At 38.9% G+C, this 22,339-nt stretch overlaps 3 protein-coding genes and 2 long non-coding RNA genes across 13 annotated transcripts; 2 read left to right on the top strand and 3 right to left on the bottom strand.

The window, feature by feature from the left end:
* Positions 1–1,691: 1,691 nt before the first annotated feature.
* LOC128872765 (uncharacterized) lies at positions 1,692–6,776 on the bottom strand. Of its 7 annotated transcripts, XR_008456252.1 has the most exons (9): positions 6,564–6,776; positions 6,086–6,404; positions 5,825–5,976; positions 5,388–5,712; positions 4,817–4,890; positions 3,635–4,724; positions 3,023–3,548; positions 2,756–2,894; positions 1,692–2,487 (listed from the first exon to the last, which is right to left on the bottom strand). It is a non-coding gene; the product is annotated as an uncharacterized LOC128872765 (long non-coding RNA). The 7 variants fall into 7 exon arrangements; XR_008456253.1 differs by lacking the exon at positions 4,817–4,890 and having other exon boundaries at positions 3,635–3,976; XR_008456250.1 differs by having other exon boundaries at positions 3,635–4,890.
* Positions 6,777–9,066: 2,290 nt separating this feature from the next.
* Positions 9,067–10,188, bottom strand: LOC128877442 (uncharacterized). The gene is made up of 3 exons (XR_008457245.1): positions 10,111–10,188; positions 9,392–9,661; positions 9,067–9,298 (listed from the first exon to the last, which is right to left on the bottom strand). It is a non-coding gene; the product is annotated as an uncharacterized LOC128877442 (long non-coding RNA).
* Positions 10,189–10,998: 810 nt separating this feature from the next.
* On the top strand, positions 10,999–12,844 carry LOC128877436 (larval cuticle protein 65Ag1-like). The gene is made up of 3 exons (XM_054124750.1): positions 10,999–11,154; positions 11,802–12,049; positions 12,144–12,844. The coding sequence occupies exons 1-3, from the start codon at positions 11,146–11,148 to the stop codon at positions 12,202–12,204; spliced, it is 318 nt and encodes a 105-aa protein (XP_053980725.1). The 5' UTR covers positions 10,999–11,145; the 3' UTR covers positions 12,205–12,844.
* Positions 12,845–13,045: 201 nt separating this feature from the next.
* On the bottom strand, positions 13,046–19,827 carry LOC128877421 (anillin-like). 3 transcript variants are annotated; one of them, XM_054124728.1, is made up of 18 exons: positions 19,362–19,827; positions 18,853–18,979; positions 18,556–18,750; positions 18,041–18,210; positions 17,786–17,977; positions 16,851–17,573; positions 16,669–16,771; positions 16,470–16,604; positions 16,274–16,371; positions 16,092–16,199; positions 15,822–16,021; positions 15,620–15,749; positions 15,293–15,545; positions 15,042–15,206; positions 14,694–14,950; positions 14,451–14,621; positions 14,164–14,386; positions 13,046–14,053 (listed from the first exon to the last, which is right to left on the bottom strand). In XM_054124728.1, exons 1-18 carry the CDS (start codon positions 19,377–19,379, stop codon positions 13,800–13,802), a joined length of 3,522 nt encoding a protein of 1,173 aa, XP_053980703.1. In that variant the 5' UTR covers positions 19,380–19,827; the 3' UTR covers positions 13,046–13,799. The 3 variants fall into 3 exon arrangements, with proteins under 3 accessions (XP_053980703.1, XP_053980711.1, XP_053980694.1); XM_054124736.1 differs by having other exon boundaries at positions 15,822–15,928; positions 16,851–17,642; XM_054124719.1 differs by having other exon boundaries at positions 16,851–17,642.
* A 448-nt stretch (positions 19,828–20,275) lies between these two features.
* On the top strand, positions 20,276–22,281 carry LOC128873222 (geranylgeranyl transferase type-1 subunit beta). Its single transcript, XM_054116624.1, has 3 exons — positions 20,276–20,896; positions 20,965–21,325; positions 21,406–22,281. The coding sequence occupies exons 1-3, from the start codon at positions 20,348–20,350 to the stop codon at positions 21,519–21,521; spliced, it is 1,026 nt and encodes a 341-aa protein (XP_053972599.1). The 5' UTR covers positions 20,276–20,347; the 3' UTR covers positions 21,522–22,281.
* The last annotated feature ends 58 nt before the right edge of the window (positions 22,282–22,339 follow it).

Genomic DNA, 22,339 nt, shown 5'->3' on the forward strand with positions numbered 1-22,339 from the left:
TTCGTGCAACAGATGTAAGGCGTCGGTTATGTAAATATTTTTAACGAGCTGATTGTCGCGATGCGTATCAGCATGGAGGTATGACGACCAAACGCGTCGTCTTCCTGCTTGCTGTTCTGTCTACCTGGCCGCGAGATAAATGGGCCCTGGTGGAATGAAAGTTTCGTTCATGTCAACACTCGCTGAACCGAATAACTCACTCCCCTGAAGACGTCGGAGTCTATTCCTACAGTTGAAACAGAGAGAATTGGAAGGAACACTCTGGTTAAAAGTATTCTGTCTATAATAATAATTATGTGTCAAAGATCATCTATCTTGGTTTCTGTAATCTCACGTGATGGTCTACTTTCTCATCTATAAAGTGTCAATGTGTCTAATTTTACACATGCAGGACAATTAATGTTGGCCAAATCTTGTTCGATTTTACTTAATAATTTTTCTGTGATTGTATTTCATAATTGGCTCGCTTATGACACCGAGGGATGGTCGACTCATGGGCCACTTGTTGCTAAACACTGATATAAAGGGAATCATAGCAAAAGATATTTTTATGCATGGCCTTCGACGGGGCAAGTTTTTATAGACTAAGAAACAATTTATGTGAATTCGAACGACCTCGTCATTTTGAGATCGCTTCCTGAATGGAAAAAGTCGCTTTTTTATAAAGTCCAATCCTAAATAACATATATCTTTTGATTTATCACGCACATTTGGATATCCTAACAAACTCCGTATATAGTATACTCTGAAAAACTTCATTATTTGAGAATTCTGCACTTCCCTGGTTCCTGGTTTTGTAAACGATCTTAAACAGAAGCCTAACTCTCTTTTTACAATCAATATATTTAAAAGAGCAAGAAAAAGCTCTGTCACAACTAGAACCTGAGCACCTATCAACTCAGAGCACCTGTCTCGAAGTATAGAATGTAAATATTCAAAAAGTTTCGACCACAATTGTGTCCTACCAAAAACAAACGTACAAAGCACAATCTGCATACGTAATTCGCTGGTTTCAGAGACCCGAATCACGATTGTTCCCTCTATTCCTAGAAAATTTCTCTCGAGGAGTCGCGAACTCGTGGCAGAGCGATTCATCGGTTTCCAGGTAACAGTTGTTCGCTCGCAGCATCGGATAAGATAGTCCCTTGTTCATTGAATCCAACGGTTAATTGAGCCAGCGATAATTAAACCTAATACGGACGGGTTAACGAGTGATCCGCGGTCCTATTGAAAGAGACAAAGTGCCCAAGAGACGAGGCGAACGAACACGCGATAGGACACGGCTGCTTTTCAACGAGGAACTCGCACACGACCCAGGAATTTCGCAAGAATCCGAGCTGGACCGCGCGAACCCGACGTCGTCGTCGTCCTCGTCGCCGTCGTCGTCGTCGTCGTTGCTGGCTAAAGGCGCTTCTTGCGTAATATAACCTCCGTGCACGATGGCACGGATCGGTTAAATGCCATCACACTGTCGGCAGACGAACCTCCACCGATACAGCTGCAGCTGTGCTCGCATCTACTATTTTATAGGTAGCTGTGGAATCATCGTTCGCAGGTGAATCGATGCACCTTGGCTGGGCCCTAAGGATCGTTGGAATGCTTCGTGATTTAATCGAATAATTTCGAGAGCTGTGCTCGATATTTTGGTAGGTGCGGATCTCGCTGTGTATCGTAAGGATCATCGTGAGCGATAAATTTCATGGGACTCTCGTAGAGTGTAAAATCCTGGGGGATGAACGAGAATATTTCAGAGGTGTCAGAAATCGAGACTATCCCGATTTATACAGCGAAGAGGAAACTATTATATCATGAACCCTCGTGACCGATAAATTCCTTAAGGTGGTTGTTCCGTGGATTTATTTAATAGGGGATTTCAACGAAACTTCTCTTGATTGTTCTTTGATTGAATACGGATCGTACGATCCTGTTTTGATTTATATTCACCAACACAATTTTATGGAAAACGATATTAAGATTTTGTAATTTTAACACAGACTCTTAGAGAACATACCACGGCGTTACTGAGATTTTGATTTTGAACGTGACTATCTCGAAACAGCCACCTTAAGAGTAGAATAATACATGCAGATAGATTTTGAGGTTGTTAAATCGGTTATAGGTCATTCTAGATAGATGTAAATGAGAAAACAAGCTGTGTGGTATGAACCTTTTTATAGGATCTTGATTAGGTTGAAAACTAGGTTGGGTTAGCTCTCCTGTAAAACAAGATACTGGACTGTGGCTACCAAACCACATTTCCTTGGACGGTTCCCACGGATATTTCGTCACGAATCGAGCTTTACGGCGAAGTCCATCGTGTTCGAGGATGAGCAACCTCTCGTTAACCACGAATCCTTGTGGTGCTCGACTGATATCCGCCCTTCTACCAGTTGTCTATCGTTCGTCACGATATTCAATTCTTATTTCCAATTCGTGGTGTATACGCTGTCTGACTTATTCGTGGAACAACTCCTTAGTTCGCCTTCGCTAAAAAGTCACTTCATTTAAATGAGTGTTTTATTATATAAAACCATTTCAGATAAATAATTGTATTGATTTCTTCTTTTGCTCGAGCAGACGATACCTATATTTTTCCCAAATCGACAATAAGCAAATTGGTATCGCGTGTTGGGAGGAGCAATCATAAGAAGAATCATAAAGAGAAGCATGCTTTCACGAGAACGTTTCGACTGTGTTCAGTCGAAAAGAGAACCAAGAACGATACGTCATCGATGATAAGAATCTGCCCTTTTACCTCGAAACTGTCGTCCCGATTCAACGTTATGAATCATTCGCCAGCACCAGACGCTGTCGATCGATTTATTTCGTTCGCGTGCGGGATAAATTATCGATGCCTTCCGCGAGGGGGGACAACCATGATCACGGACTCCCACCTGTGAATACGTAATATGGATCGAATTCAGTGACGGATCTACACTCGTCGAGGCATGAAGGTAAGTCGGTATATTTATCCCTTATTCTCTGTAAAAAATATGTTTAAATGCAGACAATATTTTCTCACCTTTCTGACACAGTCATTATACCGTCGCTATAAAATTTCTCTAGTTCTTTTATGAAATATTGACACAGTTTTCACCAGGAATTTATGGGATGATGACGCTTCGTTAATTTGATGGCAGATCCGCCCCTGGTCGCATGGCAGTCACTAAGGAGTTCCAACCGGCGAAATTTCACCGATATTCAATTAGCGCTCAAACGCATCGGCTTTGTAACCGGCTCCTTAATACGCTTTCTCTCTTTAGACCTTCCAGTTATTGTATTGCGCAATTTCACCGCACATTTCAAATGTCAACAGATGTTACCAATTCCCGTGGAGTCCTCCAGAATGGATACTTTCTTTCCTACATTTTAACTCCTACTTCTGCTACTTCCTGCTTCTAATGATCTATGTACATGAAACTGACAAATGGAAAGCTCATTGGTCCCCATTACAACTTGCATGACAACGTCCAGTGTGCAAGATCCACGTTTTATAGCCCTCATCCAACCCTCTCGAAGGACTCCCAGAAGATCCTCGCCAGCTCGTCCTGAAACATGCATCCTCTATTAATTTACGCGCTCCTTCGATCATACACAATGGCAAGTGTTGGTTGCCAGTTACGATAAAGCATACAGCTCGCGTGAACTTTCTGAATCGGCGTTCCATCGTTGATTCCCTGCCGCCAACTAGCAGTCCTTCGATTATCCTTCTTCACGCTGCACACGACCGCGTCGATTGATTTATTTCGTGGGTGTCAATGGTAAAATAGCCGCTTTGCTGCAAGGTGACGAGGTCGAACCACCTGTGAATGTACACGCATCGACGCGGATTGATCCTCGTAATTCATCAGGAATTTCCTCAACGAGGGAACGACGCCAATCGATAAGATAATTATACCAACAGGATGTGCAGACCTCAGTGAGACGTACCAGGAGACTGTCGAGCGCAAAGTTCGAACGATCTACCGATGAAACTCTGCAAAAGTCCAAACAGTAGAAACGAAATTTTTATTGTCACATTACAAATGATAATTAATAAAATTAAAATACTTTGTTGACAAATTTGTCGTCTTACTCCACAGAAACTGTATTAATTTTCACCCTTTCATTCCAGTTTAAAAATATCCAAAGCAATTAATTAAAATGGCAGAAGTTTCCTCGATTTAATGGATACGGAAAGTTTACCCTCCTCAAACGATTATTTATTAATCCTTCTTACAGATAACTGAACTTTACAGACAATTTGAAAGCTGCCAGGTCCTGGCTTAAGGAAACCCCAGAACCAATGACATTTACGATATGATAATCCCATTAAGTGGTCGGAACAAGTTTATTAAAGACAACGTGATATCTTTTGCATTAATTTATCGCTTTATTAATCACAAGCTCCGTCATATATCATCGATAAACTGGTCTCTGCGACCCTGTCGATGCCGGTCGAGCTTGTTTTCCTGGTAGAAAAGTTGTCCCATTCGAGGACCATTTAGAAATATACTTGAACCTGATCCACTCGTGAACTTTATTAATAAAACAGCCATTCTCTAGAACGTGACGACGCTCCATTCACATGGGAATATCATGCAGAGTACATAATGGGCGTCTCGATCAAACACATGCGTTAGACGCTCCTCCCTTTTCTCCACCCCTTGCTTGGAAGTTGTTGATCCACTCGATTCGTCGAGAAAACGCTATGAAACGCAGCCAATCAACGTTCCTCGTGATACCTCAAAAAATGTACGAGTTATTCGTGTAATTCGAGGACTATTCCTAGGCAGTTTGCGCGACCATTTTCTTGGATGTTAACTGTAGGTCATACCTTCCTCGCGTCACGCTTGAAAAGCGCGTAAACGTTGGATGATGACGGCTCGTTCATTTGGGGTTGCGTCACATCTTCGAACATTAATTGAATATATTACGCAACACGCAACGGAACAGTGTCGCAATGCGCGTTGATACGTGAATAATTTGATTATTTTAAACATCGAGACGCGTTGCGCAATCCGTAATCATTTTACCCCGAAGACGCGTGCATAATTATCTGCACGGAGCAGTGTAAATAAGCCTTCGATGAGGATGAACTTTCTGTGTTCATTAAATCACTGAAGCTAATTGTAAAAGCATCTTCTAGGCGTAATTAATTGCTTTGTGCATTTTTAAACTAATTCTACGGGTTCGATAACGAAAGTGAGAAAATTAATGCAATTTCTGGGAATAATTTGATTGCTGACCGACTTTCCCCGATGAGGGGGAGGCAGATACCCCGGTCAGAAGAAATGTCTGGTTGCGGAAATGCGATTTCGCCCGCGAGCGGCATTTGAGCTCGAAACTCTCTTGACCGATCGTGACTCGCGTTGTCTCGGTATTGCGACAGAACGACTCCTCGTTACCTCTCATGTACGTAGATGCGCTGTACGACCTTTGCTGCAAAGTTGCGCGATTGAAGGGAGACGAGCGCCGAGGAGGGGAGTCGCGTTGTCTCGTGAAAACGACCTGACAAAATTTAGGATCGATCACGCTGATGAAAATGTTACAGGGGAACAGGATCCTGCCTTGAGTTGCTTCCTCGATCCTATTTGAACGAGATGTCACGACTTCGGACTATATAATGAAGCAAGAGTCTGCTTCGAGTTCCTTCCTCGATGAAACTTGATTCCCTTGAACAAGATATCACGACTCACGAACAGGAAACTTCTCTACATCGTGAAGTGGACCCTATAAACAAATCGTTTATCAAACTTCAAGTATTTCTTCAGCAAGTGGTAAGCCTTGTATCGTCCTTATCTTATGAAGAACCCTCAATAAAAATAAATATTTAGCTACATACATTCTCCACACTCTGTATTATATATAGCGAAACAAGATTCTGCTTCGAGTTTCTTCCTCGATGAAACTTGATTCCCTTGAACAAGGTGCCAGGACTCTGTGGGCTTTTAACGACTCACGAAGAGGAAACTTCTCTACCTTGCGAAATGGTCCCTATAAACAAATCGTTTGTCAAACTTCAAGTATTTCTTCAGCAAGTGGTAGCCTTATATCGTCCATATCTTATGAGGAATTCTCCATAAAAATAAATGTAGCTACACACATTCTACACACTCTGCGCGATCGTTACTGTCAGCTTCTTTGGAGGCTTCTCGTTAGAATTTACAGTCACTCGAGGAATTTTACGAGAATTGCATCAACGGAAAAGAAAGATCGGCCATTGCAACATTTGAAGAGAAAGGACAGGCAGCGTTATTAAGTGCGGTAGCATACGCGGCGATGGATGCATTTCCTTTTCCACGGCTGCGGATAATTCCTCGCGGTCTTCTTTGTTTCGTCTGCCTCGTTAAAGCATAATTGATTGGATAACGGTAGGCGCGATTATCATAACGTTCGAATGATCTCTCGAGGCGTCAAAATGTCTTCGGGGTTTTCGAACAAACCAAGAAGAAATCAAATAAATATATAAAGATGTACTCTTCTTTTCAGAAGAATAAGTAATAAAATATCTAATCATTATATTAAAATATAGAAAATTCACAATATTATAGTTCCTACCAGTTTAAATAAAGAACGATTACCTTATCAGACCGGCATGCCTCCAATACTCTCCAAGATCCCATTCTTGTTGCACACTCGACGAAATTAAGCGATTCAAAGAAAGTGGACGAAGACACACGTGTAATTTCGACGTCTGGCCACATGTTTATGGTCTTACAATGTGTCACACGATGCTTATCGCGATCTAAGAGCGCATCTGGCGCGAGAATCCATCGTCGACAGGTGCTGATAGTACGAATGACACCGTGGATCAGGTGCGAGGGATCCTCGAGGACCAAACGAGTCTCGTTGACATTTCTGCATTTTCGCACGATTTTTTGCAAATGTACGCGCCTACGTAAATTAACAGTGCAATTATCGCCGTCGTTTCTACCTCGTTCTGTGTACCTTGCGAATTGAAAAGATGCTAATGAAGCGCCTCTGATAGGAAAACGTGTGATCGCGTAACGTTTGCGTGTGGAGATATACATACGCGCATAACTTTGAATTCGTTTCTTCTACAATTAACCACGTTTCTCTCGTGTAATTTGCCGCGGAACTAAACACGTGGAATTGTTTGTTTCGTTGAATCTATTATTGCGTGTTTCCTTCCACGGTGTTCGGTATAATTTGTACTAGTAATTAAATCACGTATATGGAAATCGAGTTCCTTATCGTTTGTGTTCAATTGTACGAGTCGATGGTTAACTTGGCTTTTAATTTACTTTGAAATCTTTTCTTACTTTTATTAGTAACGCGCTTTCGAAATAATATGATATCCTGTTGATAAAAAAGCACGTCGGACCCTTCAATCAGGCGTTGTAGATCGAGAGCGTCCTTAATTAGTAAATTAATGGTACTGGTAATAAAATAACGAAACAACAATACAATACTATTCTAAGTACAAAACAAGAGTCCTTTTTTGCGCAATACCGTGAAGGTGAAGTGCGAGAAAGCTTGTCGTAAATGAATTTCGGTAAACAGTGGCGCCATTCTGATTTTAGCGATCCTCACTGGTTACGCATCGTGTTTGCTCCTTTTGCAACCGGCACTCGATTGAATAAAACAACTGGAATTGGCACAACTTCGACCTGTCGGACTGTACGATCCTCGAAGTATTTTTGATTGAACGAATCGACGCGACTGCAGTGAAAGTTATTTGCATATGCATTAGGAATAAAGATGTTAACATTACTTCAACGAGATGTGAAGATATCGATAAATATCTTCGCCTCTTTGCGAAGTATGAAGTGACTTCGATTTATTGATAGAACATGCGTATGATTCTATTATCGTACTTATTATTTATTCATGATCTTTTAATGATATTAAACGATGACACAATTAATTAACACTGGTTTTGGTCGTGCAATCTGGTTAGTTCGTATTCATTGTATGCACACAAAAAAGTCACGCATAAAAATTTGAATATTCCTGTGTAAGGTCTTTCTTCCCGAAGAAAGACTTTACGTAAGAGTATTTAAATTCGAACGTTTACATAATGCATATTTTTTCAACTGGAATATTAATGCACGACTATACGAAGATGGTCGCCCAGGTCGAAAACCGATTTTTTTCCATAATTATCGAATACAAAGGTACATGCTTAGGCTAGCTTATCAGATTACCATAATGGATTTTTTGTATCAGGAAGTGATACACATATAACAAGAGATGACAAGAATAAAAATGGCTAAAGGATTGCCTTCGCCCCAAAAAAGGACTATTGATAATTCCAGGTAGTTAGATTGCATTCTGTGCAGCTTGAGTTTCCATTTATCTTTTAAATCGCGTGCCTCGAAGAGTAATATTAAAATACTATGCAGCTCCCTCCGATTCGACGAAGTAGTCGGCTAGAAATTTTGTACGCTTCGTCATCGCGAATGATTGATGCTCGAAAATGTTTCCACGGAGGGAAACAAATCTATCCGACCTTATTGCCGTCGGGATAAAAACAGCATTGACGCGTCGTCTGTATTCATAGACGATTAACAATTCGCGGCTCTTAAGAAGCTGCCGGCCACGTTTCCATATCCGACGACTGCTAATGTCATTTCACGTGGACGCCGGGAACGTTAAAGGGATTTTGACGCATAATGAGGTGTCGTGCGAGAGCGAAACCGTTGCAAAAGGATCCGTTTAAATGTCAAACGCTCGGAACGCATTTCCGTGTAAGCGATCGATTACTCTTCACCGATCGTCGATTAGGCGAAGTACCTGTTGAACCCCTTTCAAACGTAATCTGCCTAACGATTAACTCTCTTAGATGACATTAAAGCGAGCCATCAACTTAATTTTCACGAAATTTTTACGAATTTCTCGAAGATGGGGGATGTCCTTAGGATCAACTCAGGCGACTGCTGCTAGAACTTCTTTATAGGTAATCCTCGAACCTGGAGAATTAAAAAACTTATTTCTTTATATGCAATTGAACACTCCAAGCCTTACCAGTCTAGAACTACCTAGTCCCTCTAAAATACCAGCGAGACAAAGGAACCAAGATCTGCATAAATCAAAGCTGCGACTCCGCAGAAGGGATCCAGGTCTCCCAGGTCTCGCAGGTCCTTGCATAATCCTGAGTCTCCGATTACAGCGGCGCGGGTCTCGAAAGACGCGTTCAGGTCTCCCGCGCGCAAGGTGTCCGAAGCAGGACAGAGAATTTGGTCGCAGGACGGTGGAAAAGAAGTGAAGGGAAGGGAAGGTGATCAGAAGAGACGCCTAGAGATGCGGTAGCCGGAGGCGTCCTCAGGCGTCCTCTTCGTTCGCGGCGCATCTTCTGAAATGGCAAGGTCACCGGTAGTTACGTCACCAACTTTCCTCGGCTCTTCTCGGCGCGCATAACACCAAGAGAACCAAATGTCACAATTACCAAGGACGCTCGACCGCGTGCATGTCGCCTCGAGGCTCCGACGAGACCCGACAACGACGACGAACGACGAACGACGACCGGGGTAGGAATACGACGTTTACACGGATTGGGGCTTTCACATTCGGCACGTACGACAGGTGGCCAACTTGGTTTCTATCGGTTCTCCCTTGAGAGGGACGATTATCTGGCTGACGTAATCGCTAGCATCTAAAGCGATCGTTTCCCATTGACTGGGAAGGGAGACATGAAGTTTACGCGATGAAAAGTTGACTGCAATGAAAAGACATAATTATAGATTAGAATAGGCTTTAGAGTAGGCTTCGATGGAGATTAGAACAGGTTTGAAATTAACATATTAAGGACCGCTCACGAGTTTTCTCGTGTTTTCTACACGCAGTCTCTAGATGTGCGGTCCTTAATGTGTTAATACGTTATACTAGAATTTTTTAAGATAAGGATTACGTACAGATAAGGGAATCCATAAATCATGTCATTAATTTAAAACTGTACAAAACCTTATTTTATTCAAGAATTAATTCACTTTTAATTTACTATATTAAGAGAATCATTCTTGTAAAATCTAGACACTAAAGTTTGTCGAGACCTGTCAAGAGTATTTCAATTTTGCTAGCACTCTGTTTTATTTTCAATTAGAATTGCTCGAGACCTATGCGTTATTGCGATCTAAACATAGATGAACTTGACGTGACTAGACTCACATGCTGTGAGAACAGGAACAATCGTCTCTGTACAGTGGAAAGGTCCTTGGCATTGCCGGCGAAGATCCTACGGCGAAGTCCACCTGAAAGATACGTTTCATTGTGATATCTGAATGGCACGGCTAACAAGCGAATGCCATTTCGACCGAGGTTATCCGCCAGTCTGGTGACGATGCCCTAGAAATTTCATTAACTCTTTCAGCCGCACGATTTCGAAGGAAAATAAAGCTGAAGATGCACGGGAGAACAGTGTCAGCAACTGATGCGTTTTGAATTTTATAAATTCCTGTTTTCAGTTACTCAACGTTAGTTCATAGCATTGCCAACCAGACGACAAATTTTAAATAAAATATTAAAGCTAGACAAACGGGAACCTTCTTGATTCGAGTAACAAAATAATTTTTGTTTATATATACGTGTCGCTTAAAGACTTAACATCTTATTCCAAGTTCACGCTATGTATAACGAATATAACAAAATCATTTTTCATTGACTCAGATATGACCCAGACCTAACACAGCCGCGTTAACATTCTAGGTCCACTCCGCCTGACGTGGTGGACGTTATATTCCTGTAACTCTAAAACAATTTGACCAGGCCACTTGTAAATTTATCAGAATCTTCTTTATACCTGTATAAATAAATGCACCAAATTTCAATGATTTCTACCAATTACTTTGCCTACAAAAAAATCGTGAAAATTGCCTCGAAGCTGGCAAAAATAAGAGAGCCTAAAGGTCCAGCAGTGGAGTCTACGGTGGAGTATGGGAGGCGTTGAACAAACATCACCGAATGCAAACACTCTTGAAGGAGAGTAGGCTCGCATCGTTGCATCGCGGATGCATCCTATAGTAAAGCTAGGGGAGACCCATCCGCGAATCTCCGCGGCGTCTAATCCAGGTGGGGATGCAACGCTCGCGATTTTCCCGCTATATAAAGGCAGATGCGCCGTGCATCCTTGGTATCACGTATCGGTTCGTCGTTTAAGGACGAAGGGACAAGAATCGTAATCGTTCGCACGAAGAAGTCCTCGCAATGAAGACGGTGGGTCCTGGTTACCGCGTGGAAACCCAATCAAAGAAATTGAATTTTTTAGCTTCTCTTAAGTGTGTCGTGATGTAAAAAAAAAGAAAAGCATCGCGAAAGGAGCGCCAGGGCAAAGATTTTCGAATTTACAGGGGCGCTGACAACCGAAATTATTTACGTAACAGTGAAAGTGAAGAGGACTGTGATGTTTGTGCGTGCGTGGACGTTTACACGCACCTGATGATTAATCGCTAGAATTCGTCGGGTCGCCTAACTTGTCGTTCCGCGTATCGTTTGCGTCAGCATCGAGTCGCCAAGTCGCTTTCGTTACAAACACCCGTTGTCTCGATTAGTCGGCCGACAATTAACTATTTCGCAACTATAATTAGAATTATTAATTAAAAGATTCAACCCCGAAATTTCGCAGGATAGAGTCTTCATTTGAACAAATTTTCGCGGTAGTTACTATTACATTACCGAGGTGGTTCCAGTTAACTCCAGTGGTATCGCTCTCTTCTTCGTCCATCGAGTTGAGACGAAGTCATCCCTACCGCTTCTCGATTGAAGCTCGCCTCCGCGTTACCTCTGAAACGTGACAGATATATTAGGAACCCTGAGAACGACTAATACTTTATGCTTTGATACGATACTCTATTTTTGCGCAGATCCTCATCTTCGTGGCAGCGATAGTGGGAGCTCTCGCGGCACCTCAAGGCAATCCGAATGATATAACGATCGTAAAACAGGAGGAATCGAACAACATCGGAGTGGGTGGCTATCGTTTCAGTTATGAACAAAGCGACGGTCAAACGAGGGAAGAAACTGGAGAACTGACGAACGAGGGTACAGATGACGAAGCCCTTTCCGTTACCGGAAGTTTCTCCTTCACGTCGCCCGATGGCCACACCTACAGGTAAAACATGAAGGATTGCTTCAGCTTAAAATTACATTTATTATTACACGAATAAGGATAAGTAATAATATCGAATACAAATAATCGTTCAAAGGGTCGATTACACCGCTGACAAGGATGGATTTCACCCTACCATCAAACTTGTTTCCAAATAAGCTAAGAACAGTTCTGCGCTACCAACGTTACCTAGGATTCTTCGACTATCGACATACACGAATATAAGTGCAATTAGAATACTCTGTACCTCAGAATCATGTGGCACGCGATTCACTAATTGGCAGACGCGATCGTTCTAAAAGGTGTCCATCATCGGCTCGAGACGATCGGTTGTTCACCTTGTTTTCGTATATTCCTTCTCTTTTTCGTTCGAAACATTCGATCTGTGATTCGATACAAAATACTAGTAAATTGTTACCTTAACAATGAGAACGTGTGAAATAGAATAGTTGTTCGATCGGGTGAACAATCCCCTAAAAATAAAATGGCGGAACTTCATGAAATTAAGTTCCGCGTGGTAACTACTTTTAGCTGGAGTTACGAATTTCATTTGTGAAACGCGTGCCATTGCGTAAAAATGATTTATGCTATGCAATTCTGAGAAACTATCGAGAAACATTTTGAACGAGAGGCGTCAGAAATTCCAATCACTGACTCTTAGAGAGGCGACGACGAAGCGCTCGTTTACACGCTTTGGAATTCGCGTGAAAATGAGTAACTTTTTTTTTATACACCTACCTATATGTATGTATTATATAATAAGACACCAATCGTGCAAATAAATATATACACAAACTAAACATCTTACGTTTTATTCGTAACGTAGACCTTCGTGTACGAATGCGGAGCAGAATTGAGGGAGAATTCTAGAGTAACAGGTATAACAAAATGATTTCTTCTCTTACATTGTTAATTAGTAGCAGAGGACGTGCGAGGTTAATTCTAATTTTTTATTTATGCTTCGAAAAGTAGAAACTATGGAAGTTGTATGAATACATGTAAAATTTCATACGTTTAATCGAATATTGTCTTGTACAGCGAATATAAAAAATACTTGTGTATAGATATACGTATATCTACGTACATTTTTGTTAGTAATAATTTTTACATAATTAAACTATTTTTCTATTTACAATACAAATACCTTATAGTATAATAATACATATTAAAAAAATGCATAATCAGAACTATCGTGAAGATATATGTAGCTCCTAAAAAAGCTTAGATCATACTGAAATTTAATGATTATATTAATTGATTATAATTCATTGTAATAAATACATACATTCTTTTAAATCGCGTGGTTATAGTAATTAGAAAGAAAATATAAGAATACTTGAATACCAACAATTAATTTTTTATGTTTGAAGAACATTACGAAATTCATTCTAATTTTACTCCTTACCTAAGGAATAAGGAGACGATTAAATTGATTTTTTAAGCGTTTTTAGTTACAAAAAGATAATTTTGTATAATCTGTAAGGGAATTAATAATACGTATTACTTTATATTAAAAGTATTTTGCTCAACTAGAATTCATTATCGGATCGATTAATGTATGTATTTGCAATTAATATTCTTGAAAATTACCAGTAACTGGAAAAAATCTTTTTCCAAAAATTCATGATATTGAAAATATACATTATCGTATTAGATTAGCCACATTAAATTATTTAGTTGTATTATTTAGTATACACAAGTACCCATTGCGTATACGCGTACTTCAGTACGCTATTACGTGTCACACGTCCGGTTACGACAGTGCCGGTGTTCCGCCCCAAGTATGAATTAAATTTAACGTTTTGTTAAGTTTCGCACACCATTCTAATCTGTCTTCCTTTGTATCTGCTGATAAAAGATGCCTAATTGTCGTCGTGTGTCCATTTCTAACCATAATTAAACTTTCGGAATCTCCAGGTTCTGCAGCTCTTGTCGTTTCGAGCAAAAACGTATTAGGGCGCGCGCATATATCTCGCGAAACTAATCCTACATTCGTTGTAGAGACACCTACAAACACAAAAATATAGTAAAATATAGTACATGCAAAAATTTTCTAATAATATAATCTATTTTTTGTTTATGTGACTATAAAATGATGCTTATAGCTGCATAGTCACCTTGTAAATCTAGACTTCCAATGGGTGTCTTCTTCCGTTCATCATCAGGATATTTCCAATATGACAGCGTAGAACCTTTAAGCAAACACCATCTACGATGCCAAGCGCCGAATCCAGAAACATCTTCGAACATTGTAAGAAATCCTCTGTACTCGACCGACAATGAAAGTTCGCATGACACGTGCATCTGTAATCGACCCTCCAATGGCGACTGCGGCGGTACCTATGAATTACCAATAAAATGGTTTCTGTTAAAATGCACTTATTTGACACATTATTATACTTACCTTATTTAATGTGAATTGTTGCCGATGCACTTCTTTAAGACTAAAAATAACGTAGCCAGACAATTGAAAAGCAGGTGATCTCACAGCAGATGGTCCTGCGGGGCTTTGTACACTCGGCATTATTAATCGACTTTCCTGTTTCAAAAATTTCTTTGGAGTCTTATTTACCAGCTGTAAAATATTTAAATGTCTCGTAAAATTGTTAACAATTTCTTATATACATATGTGAGTACAGGAACTTACTTTTTTGTTACAATTATTATTATTATTACCACATCCGTGAGTATTATTTATATGGTACTTAATTTCGTGTGGCAAAATTTCAGCTTGCGTTTGAAGTGAATATATTTCGACGGTAATCTTAAAGTCATTGTACAAATCGTTTATTTTAAGCGTTGATGGAAATCGAAGGCACGAATCGCCAGGCTCTGCTACAACCACTGGAGTAGCAACTATTTCCTCCAAATGTCGCATCAAGCAAACAAAATGGAGGCATGTATCTGAAATATATTTATCAAAGTAAGAAACATATACATAACCTCATATTCTGATGTTCAATGCTATTTTTAAATTCAACTCATTAGTGCTTACTTGAGCTGACATTGCGTAAGTGATCGCGTCTAAGAGGCAAAGTAATAGCAGAGACTGTTAAAGATCCACTTTCTTGCACTTCCGGTGATCCAGGAGTAACAGGCCTTAGTGTACCTTCTATTTTCAATCGTTGAACTTCGTTTAACGCAGCCTGTCGTCTATGAGCTGCAACACAGAATTTATATATTCGCGGTGTTTCGATGATATACATAAATTGGTGGATGCGCTTTTATAAAAATAAGTGAAATTACTGGCAACGAGTAGTAATCTTTCTCCTTCAACTTGTTCCCTCGAATCATTGAACTCCACGGTCGAAGTACACAAGTTCAGTGCCTGACTAGCTTGACCGATAATTGTTTGTTGTTTGCACACTTCATCTAACAATCGCTTAAGTTTTTCTTGTACCAAGGTAGCTTCATTCTTAGCATCATCTTTCGTTACATCGGGCATAGTGTCCGAAGATTCTTGTACTCTCGATATTATACGCACTGGCGTTTTTGGTGTCTAAAATTAATTTATATAATAGTAATAAATTGCAAACATAGCCGCGTATATGGTTTCAATGTTGATTAACTTACTTGTGATTGCTGTCGTCTATAAAAGCTGACGCTATGCATTAATGGCACACAATCATCGCCATCTATAACGTAAGTTTCACCTTTTTTGGGAGATGGAGTAACCTTTTTTATGGGTGAACGATATGATGATCTTCAAATAAAAGAACGATTTATTTTTAAATATTGAATTTATATCTGCATTGTTATCACATTTTTATCTTACCCTTGGCTATATTTGAAGCTAGTTGATGCGGTTGACGGACTTTTACCACCTTTGTTTAACTTGGGCGGAGTAGGTCCTTCTTCTATATTTCCGTTTCCATTTGCTTCCTGTAACGCGAGACACTCGTCTAAATATTCGTCCATTTCATCCAATACCGAAATATCGGAAGTTGTGCTGTCCGGATCAGGATCGATTGATCTCTGTAATTGTATTAGCGAAGTATTACAATAAAACATTAAATAAATATTATTCTAAAGTATATGTACGCACCTTTTTAGTTAAAAATGATTGTTCGTTTACTGCGCGTAGGATACTTCTGCCAAGGCTAGTGTTTACTTCTTCGCATTCTTCCTCGCTATCGATCTCAGTTCCGTCATCCTATATAAAAGTCAGTGCGCACAATTTAAAGACTGTGGACTTGATTTCATTTATATTTTCTAGAGTTATCATACCTGTACATAGTATTCAGCTTCCGTCCCTGTCTCAGTATCAGTTTTCTCATCTAGGGTAGCCGTTTCTCCTTCTGTACTATTAACAGTATACTCCGTGTCTGTTATAAAAGAATACACTTTATTTGCTCCGTGTCAGAAAAATCGAAAGAATGTTGAAATATGATTAGTTTAACGGATCCAGGTTGAAACGCCATACCTGTTTCTGTTTCAGTTGTAGATCCATTTTCAGAAAGATTAGGGTAGAGGTGTCCAGGCTTTGGGGGAGCGACGCGAATGCGCTTAACGTCGGAAACTGTTTGTATCTTTTGCGTTTTCGGTGGGCTAACTACCACTTTAAAACATAAAATTAAATATTTTGTATTTACGTTGCAACATACGAGTTGTACAGTACATACCTTGTCTTTTGAATGGCGAATTCTTATTTTGATTGGAGGTCAGTCTCGCGTCGGAAACATACGGTTCTGGAAGAGGTGGCGGAGGTGGTGGAACACCATGATCCTATCATAGAAGTAGTATACTCAATTCAGTATGCAAAATATACACTTATAAACAAGATAAAAAATAAATCCATTCTTACAGGAGCAGGTGTCGGTTTTACTGGACAAACCGGAGAATTTTTAGGAGAATTCGATTTTCCTTCGCTACTTTCGCTTGTTCTAATACAAGAACCAGCGGCAACCTGCGCTCTTTCTTTATTCCTATTGAAACGTGAACGTAACATATCCAATTCACGCTGTCTTTCGAGATGAGTGTTACGTAAAATATTATTTTCCAATTCCTGTGTACCTAGTCCTTGTTCAAATTTTTCGCGTTGGGCGTTAACAGAATTGTTAGGAATTTCAGTTTTGCTCTTTCCTAATGGACTACCCTTGCCCTTCTCTTGTAATTTTTTTGGTGGTACAGACATGGTGAGGGGAGCTTTCGGCAACAAGGGAGGTTCCCCTTTATTTCTCTCGAAAAGTGCCATCCTCTCGGAAAGTGACATCTGCGCGGGATCTTTTGCTTTCGGTTCTGCATGTTTAGATTCGAACAACGAAGCTTTACTCAATACCGAGCCTGGACTAGACTGAGCTGGACTTTTAGGAGAACCATTATAGCCTAGTCTTGGCGTCAATCGGGAATTGCTTGTGCTGGGTGTCGCATTTCTCGACGTTTTCTCAGGCGTGTTGGAATTTTTATTATTACTATTTTGCGAATAGTCTTTAGCTGTTTTATTATATTTTTCTTCGGGTCCTGTAGCGACTTCTTGAACACGTTGAAGTTGTTTAGACGGCGAACTCGCAGAACCCGCACCTTTTCCCTGAGAACAAGCCTTATAGTCATATACAAGACGACTATTGCTTTTTGTACGACTAAAGCCTTGAGCCTCCTGTAAATAGTTTTTTTACCCAACAGACTCAATTACTTATAATATATTCCCTCCATTTTAAAGTTACTACATAGAAAATCTTGTTAAAGCTTTAGTCATGTGCAATGAGTAAATGATATTTGTAAATGAATATAAGTGTTTACCAATGTTTCCAATACAGTCTTATCCCATTTTAGTTGCTTTGTAGATGAATCCTCCTTTCTGGGGCTACAGCCTTTGCTATTTCTATTTCCCCTGGTATATCCACTTGTGCTTGGCTGTGGTTCTGATGCACTTTTAACTTGTTCATTTAATTTTGCTTGTATCTTTTCTGCCTTACTATCAACTGGCTTGACCTTAAAGAATGCTGAAATTATCAAAATTTCTAAAATATTTTTAAATATTCTTAAGACATTTACCAGAGTTGGATGCGAAAGATCATCTTCCCAATTATTAATTGTGGAAGCAAGAGCTGCTAGTCTATCCAGTCTAGCTCCTCTCTTGGTTGGTTTCTGTTCAATCTCTTCTTCTGCAGTGAATCTTTCTTCTGTTCTATGAATTGGTGAACTTAACTCATGACTACCGTCATCTATAAAAAAAAAAATGATATATACTTTTTTTTTAAATGCTTTAAAATGTAGAAAAAAAATGCCTAATAGTTGTACTCCCCCAAAAAAATGTTTTGTTTCTCATGAATTTTGAACACAAATCTGGATTTTCCAATAAAATACTGAATGAAGAAATATAAGTGTATGCTAATAGATTAATCAATTCAATAACAATAGAAATGGTATGAGAGTTCTTGCAGTCAATCTGTGTTTACCATTCACATGTGACTTGCATAGTGTAGAGACATGCACATATATGAGAGTGAAGCAGTGTAAGAAACCAGTTTGAAGCAACCTGTGTGGGTGTTCCATGGAATATAGCTTACCAGAGTACAGCTTGCCAAGCCTTTGTAACTTTGACCTCACATTGTAAATCCCAATCTCTCCATTCTCCTTATTTATTTGTTCACCTTTTTCACTAGTAGCACTCTTAGACACAGACTTTCTAGGAGATTTGAGTGGAGATACATTCTCTGTTGATACTTTGGCAGGAGACTTTGTTGGAGTTTTACTCTTAGTAACTTTAAATTTAAAAATACATGCAATTTAAATTGAAAATTTCTTTTGACAACATAATAATAACTATAAATGTAATACCATTAGCTCTTAGCCATTAGTATTACCTGTAGCTTGTGCCAAAATTGCATTTGCATCCTTTAAAGGACTACGTCTTCTTTTAACATCATGCCCTGCATTTGATAATTGAGTGTCCAATTTTTCTCTCCTTGCTCTGGCACGCTCTAACATCCGCTATATTATATAATTTAAAAAAATGAATGAATCAGCTAACATAAGTGCAAAATTTAATTATGAAAGTTTTACTGAAATCCATTTAATAGCTTAGATACAATCATGATAACAGATATCCACGTATATGTATATCCAAAAATCTATTTTCATTAGTCAAAACGTGAGTAAGGGTTTGTAAAACAATTTTCTCGAGATTTGCCTAGCTTAGAATATTTTATTTTCGTGATAGATCGAAAAATAAAAAATATGTCCATTCAATTATCGAAACACCAAATGAAAAATAAAAAGATTGCAGAAGCATTGATACCGAGCAATTTTCGCGAACCCTGTGAACATCGCGTACAGCTGCATTTTCGTATTGCAATTGACGAAAGGGCCTTACCTGAGTGAAAGGGTCCATTGTCCGAGGGAAACGGTATTATCCTAATCCGAACCGACGCTATAAACGACTCTCGAAATATCTATGGTCACGTTGCCAATTTTTACGCACTTTATTCAACAATATCAACGAAGATAAATCGTAAAAAGTATCAGAATGCTTTTTTACACAGCGTAGAAAGGGAGTTGTTTTCGACCGTTGAATTTAAACGCAAGCGCCATAGTAATCAAACGCATGCGATAAGCTGGGAATGACAGTTCTTATTTTTGAATCTTTCACGGTTAGTATCGATAGTCTAACGTGTACAAATTCACGCATAACACGTAATACTTGACGTTTGAAACGGTAACACTTTCACGCGACAAAAATGATGCAGAACACGAGAAAACTTTCGCGGGATTCAAACATGATAGAAAGTAAGCGTCGCATGAAGATCAACCGAAGCTCTTCGTGGGATTGGAGCAACTGCTTGGACAACCGGAAACGGAATAGTAAAAAGCGGGAGCTGTTTCTTCTACATTGCGACTGCGGGAAACCTCTAGATATTGAATGCACCCTAGATTCCCTAGTCTAGAGACATGAGGTTTAGTTGGCCAATCCAACTTCAAAGAGTATTAGATACAGTGATGGGCAAAACCCTAGGCTTCGAATAAATCTGAAGTTTGCTGATATGTTTGTCTCGTTTTCTTTTTTGAAAATTTTCCAAAGAAGGAAACGAGACAAACATATCGGCAAACTTCAAATTTATTTGAAGTCTAGGGGTTTGCCCATCTCTGATTAGATACTCTAATACTCTTTGTCCAACTCCACAAACGAACCTCCGCTCTGCCATCTAGGGACAAATTAATTTCCCGGTGGTGGAAATTAATTTATCCCTAGCATAGATCGCGGAACCAAAGATGAGCAAAACCCTAGGCTTCGAATCATAAAGACTGTATACGGAGAACACACCAATCTATGGTGGAAGTAATATTTTTTTTTACCGTACAATGTCAAGATTCAAGTTATCGCAAGCATTATTAAAGGAAGATCATGCCAAATATTTAATCAAGTTTCTACACACGTTGCCCAGTGATTTAGCAGAATATGATTCTTCCAGGCTTCTTATAGCATTTTTTGCTATATCAGGTTTAGATTTATTGAACTGTTTACATAACCTTAGTGAACAAACAAAATTACAGGCGATAGAATGGATCTACAGGCTTCAAGTTACTGGAGCTGGACCACGCTCTGGTTTCCAACCATCTACAACAATACCGAAAGATGCTCCAGAATATCAGTGTGGTCATTTAGCAATAACGTACATTGGACTGGCTACCCTTTTGATCCTCGATGATGACTTAAGCAGAATAGATAAAAAAGCTATCATTGAAGGAGTACGTGCTTGTCAAAATCCAGATGGATCATTTAAAGCTATCGTAGCAGGAAGCGAAAGTGACATGAGATTTCTCTACTGTGCTTGTTGTATATCTATGATTTTGAATGACTGGTCAGGCATTGACAAAGTAAAAGCCATTGACTATATTTTAAAGAGTATTGTAAGTTTGTATTCTTTGTACTTTTCACATATGTTTATTGTAATATAATAACTCAACAATAATTTTAGTCGTATGATGGAGCAATGGGCCAAGGACCTGGTCTTGAATCACATGGAGGATCTACATTTTGTGCTATAGCCAGTTTATTCCTTATGAATGAGCTTCATAATGTCCTGACAAATAATCAATTAAATAGATTAAGAAGATGGTGTGTTATGAGACAAGATGGTGGCTTCGGAGGACGACCTGGGAAACCATCTGATTCTTGTTATAGCTTCTGGGTGGGAGCAACGCTACAGCTGCTTGATGCTTACAAATTTTCAGATAATGAAGACAATAGAACATTCCTTTTTTATTGTCAAGATGACATGTATGGTGGATTTGCAAAAAATGTTTGTTGTGAAGTTGATCCCCTGCATACATACTTAGGTACATAAAAACTAACATTAAAATATGAAATTTTTTTAAAATGACAATAATTTATGACATGTATTTACTTGGCTTTTTAGGTTTATGTGGTTTAAGTCTTTTAGGAGAGCCTGATTTATGCACACTGCATGCTGCTCTTAACATTTCTGACAGAGCATACAAGAAGTTGTTAGACCTTCACTTTCTTATGAAGTAATTAAAACACTCGAATACCATATCATGCGCACAGAGTAATAGTTACAAAAGGGGAAAATTTCGTATTTCGTCGTGAATACTGTTTGTACAATTCTTACAGACTCTCTGTGATGATTATTTATGAGAACAATTATTCTAAAAGCGTCAATTAACCGATCAGCGTGGAAGCATTTAAGCGTCTGGCTTTACCAAACTGTGGAAGAATTTCCGTATGGAGCAAGAATAATCGCACACTAATTTTTTAAAAATAGAATAACTTTGTTAATAATTTATGCATTTTATTTTGAACTTTAAAAAATATTCTGTAAATATTAAAACTTTAAGTAATATATTTCACTTTACTTTAACAGTTAAATTTCGTTTGGAAGATCTTTAAAACATCCTTACACATAATTCAACTTCATAGTCCTAACGCTAAAATATTCTATGTTACAAATAGAATGGAAACCTGGTATATTTGTTACATAGAACACTTACTATTGTATTGTCTTTATATTCGATTTATAGTAGACGAATGTGTAATGAAGAATTGTTCACACATTTGCTGATATAAATAAACAATTAATACAGAAGTTTAAGGTATTATATCAAATAAAAAAAGTCCTTGATTGCAATTGCTATGAAAAAAGGAAGAATGAGTTTGTATTATGGAAATGTTATGCAGAGGGTTAATTAAAATTTGTATGGTATATCAAAATTAATACAATTTTATTATAGTTATATATTTAATGGAAGTATAAAAAATATATTTTTATATACAATTAATTTTTTAACGGTGTCATTTACTTTACTATATAAATATAATAAAGTAAGGAAAGG

Source organism: Hylaeus volcanicus, chromosome 1, assembly GCF_026283585.1.
Source record: "Hylaeus volcanicus isolate JK05 chromosome 1, UHH_iyHylVolc1.0_haploid, whole genome shotgun sequence".
Lineage (NCBI taxonomy): Eukaryota > Metazoa > Arthropoda > Insecta > Hymenoptera > Colletidae > Hylaeus > Hylaeus volcanicus.

Coding starts and splice junctions, on each gene's coding strand:
- LOC128877436 (XM_054124750.1), top strand. Junction 12,050..12,143: donor CCCGATGGCCACACCTACAG/GTAAAACATGAA, acceptor AATCGTTCAAAG/GGTCGATTACACCGCTGACA.
- LOC128873222 (XM_054116624.1), top strand. CDS start 20,348: ATGTCAAGATTCAAGTTATCGCAAGCATTATTAAAGGAAGATCATGCC. Junction 20,897..20,964: donor ACTATATTTTAAAGAGTATT/GTAAGTTTGTAT, acceptor CAATAATTTTAG/TCGTATGATGGAGCAATGGG. Junction 21,326..21,405: donor TCCCCTGCATACATACTTAG/GTACATAAAAAC, acceptor TTGGCTTTTTAG/GTTTATGTGGTTTAAGTCTT.
- LOC128877421 (XM_054124719.1), bottom strand. Junction 17,643..17,785: donor AGACTGTATTGGAAACATTG/GTAAACACTTAT, acceptor AACTATTTACAG/GAGGCTCAAGGCTTTAGTCG. Junction 16,372..16,469: donor TACAACTGAAACAGAAACAG/GTATGGCGTTTC, acceptor CTTTTATAACAG/ACACGGAGTATACTGTTAAT.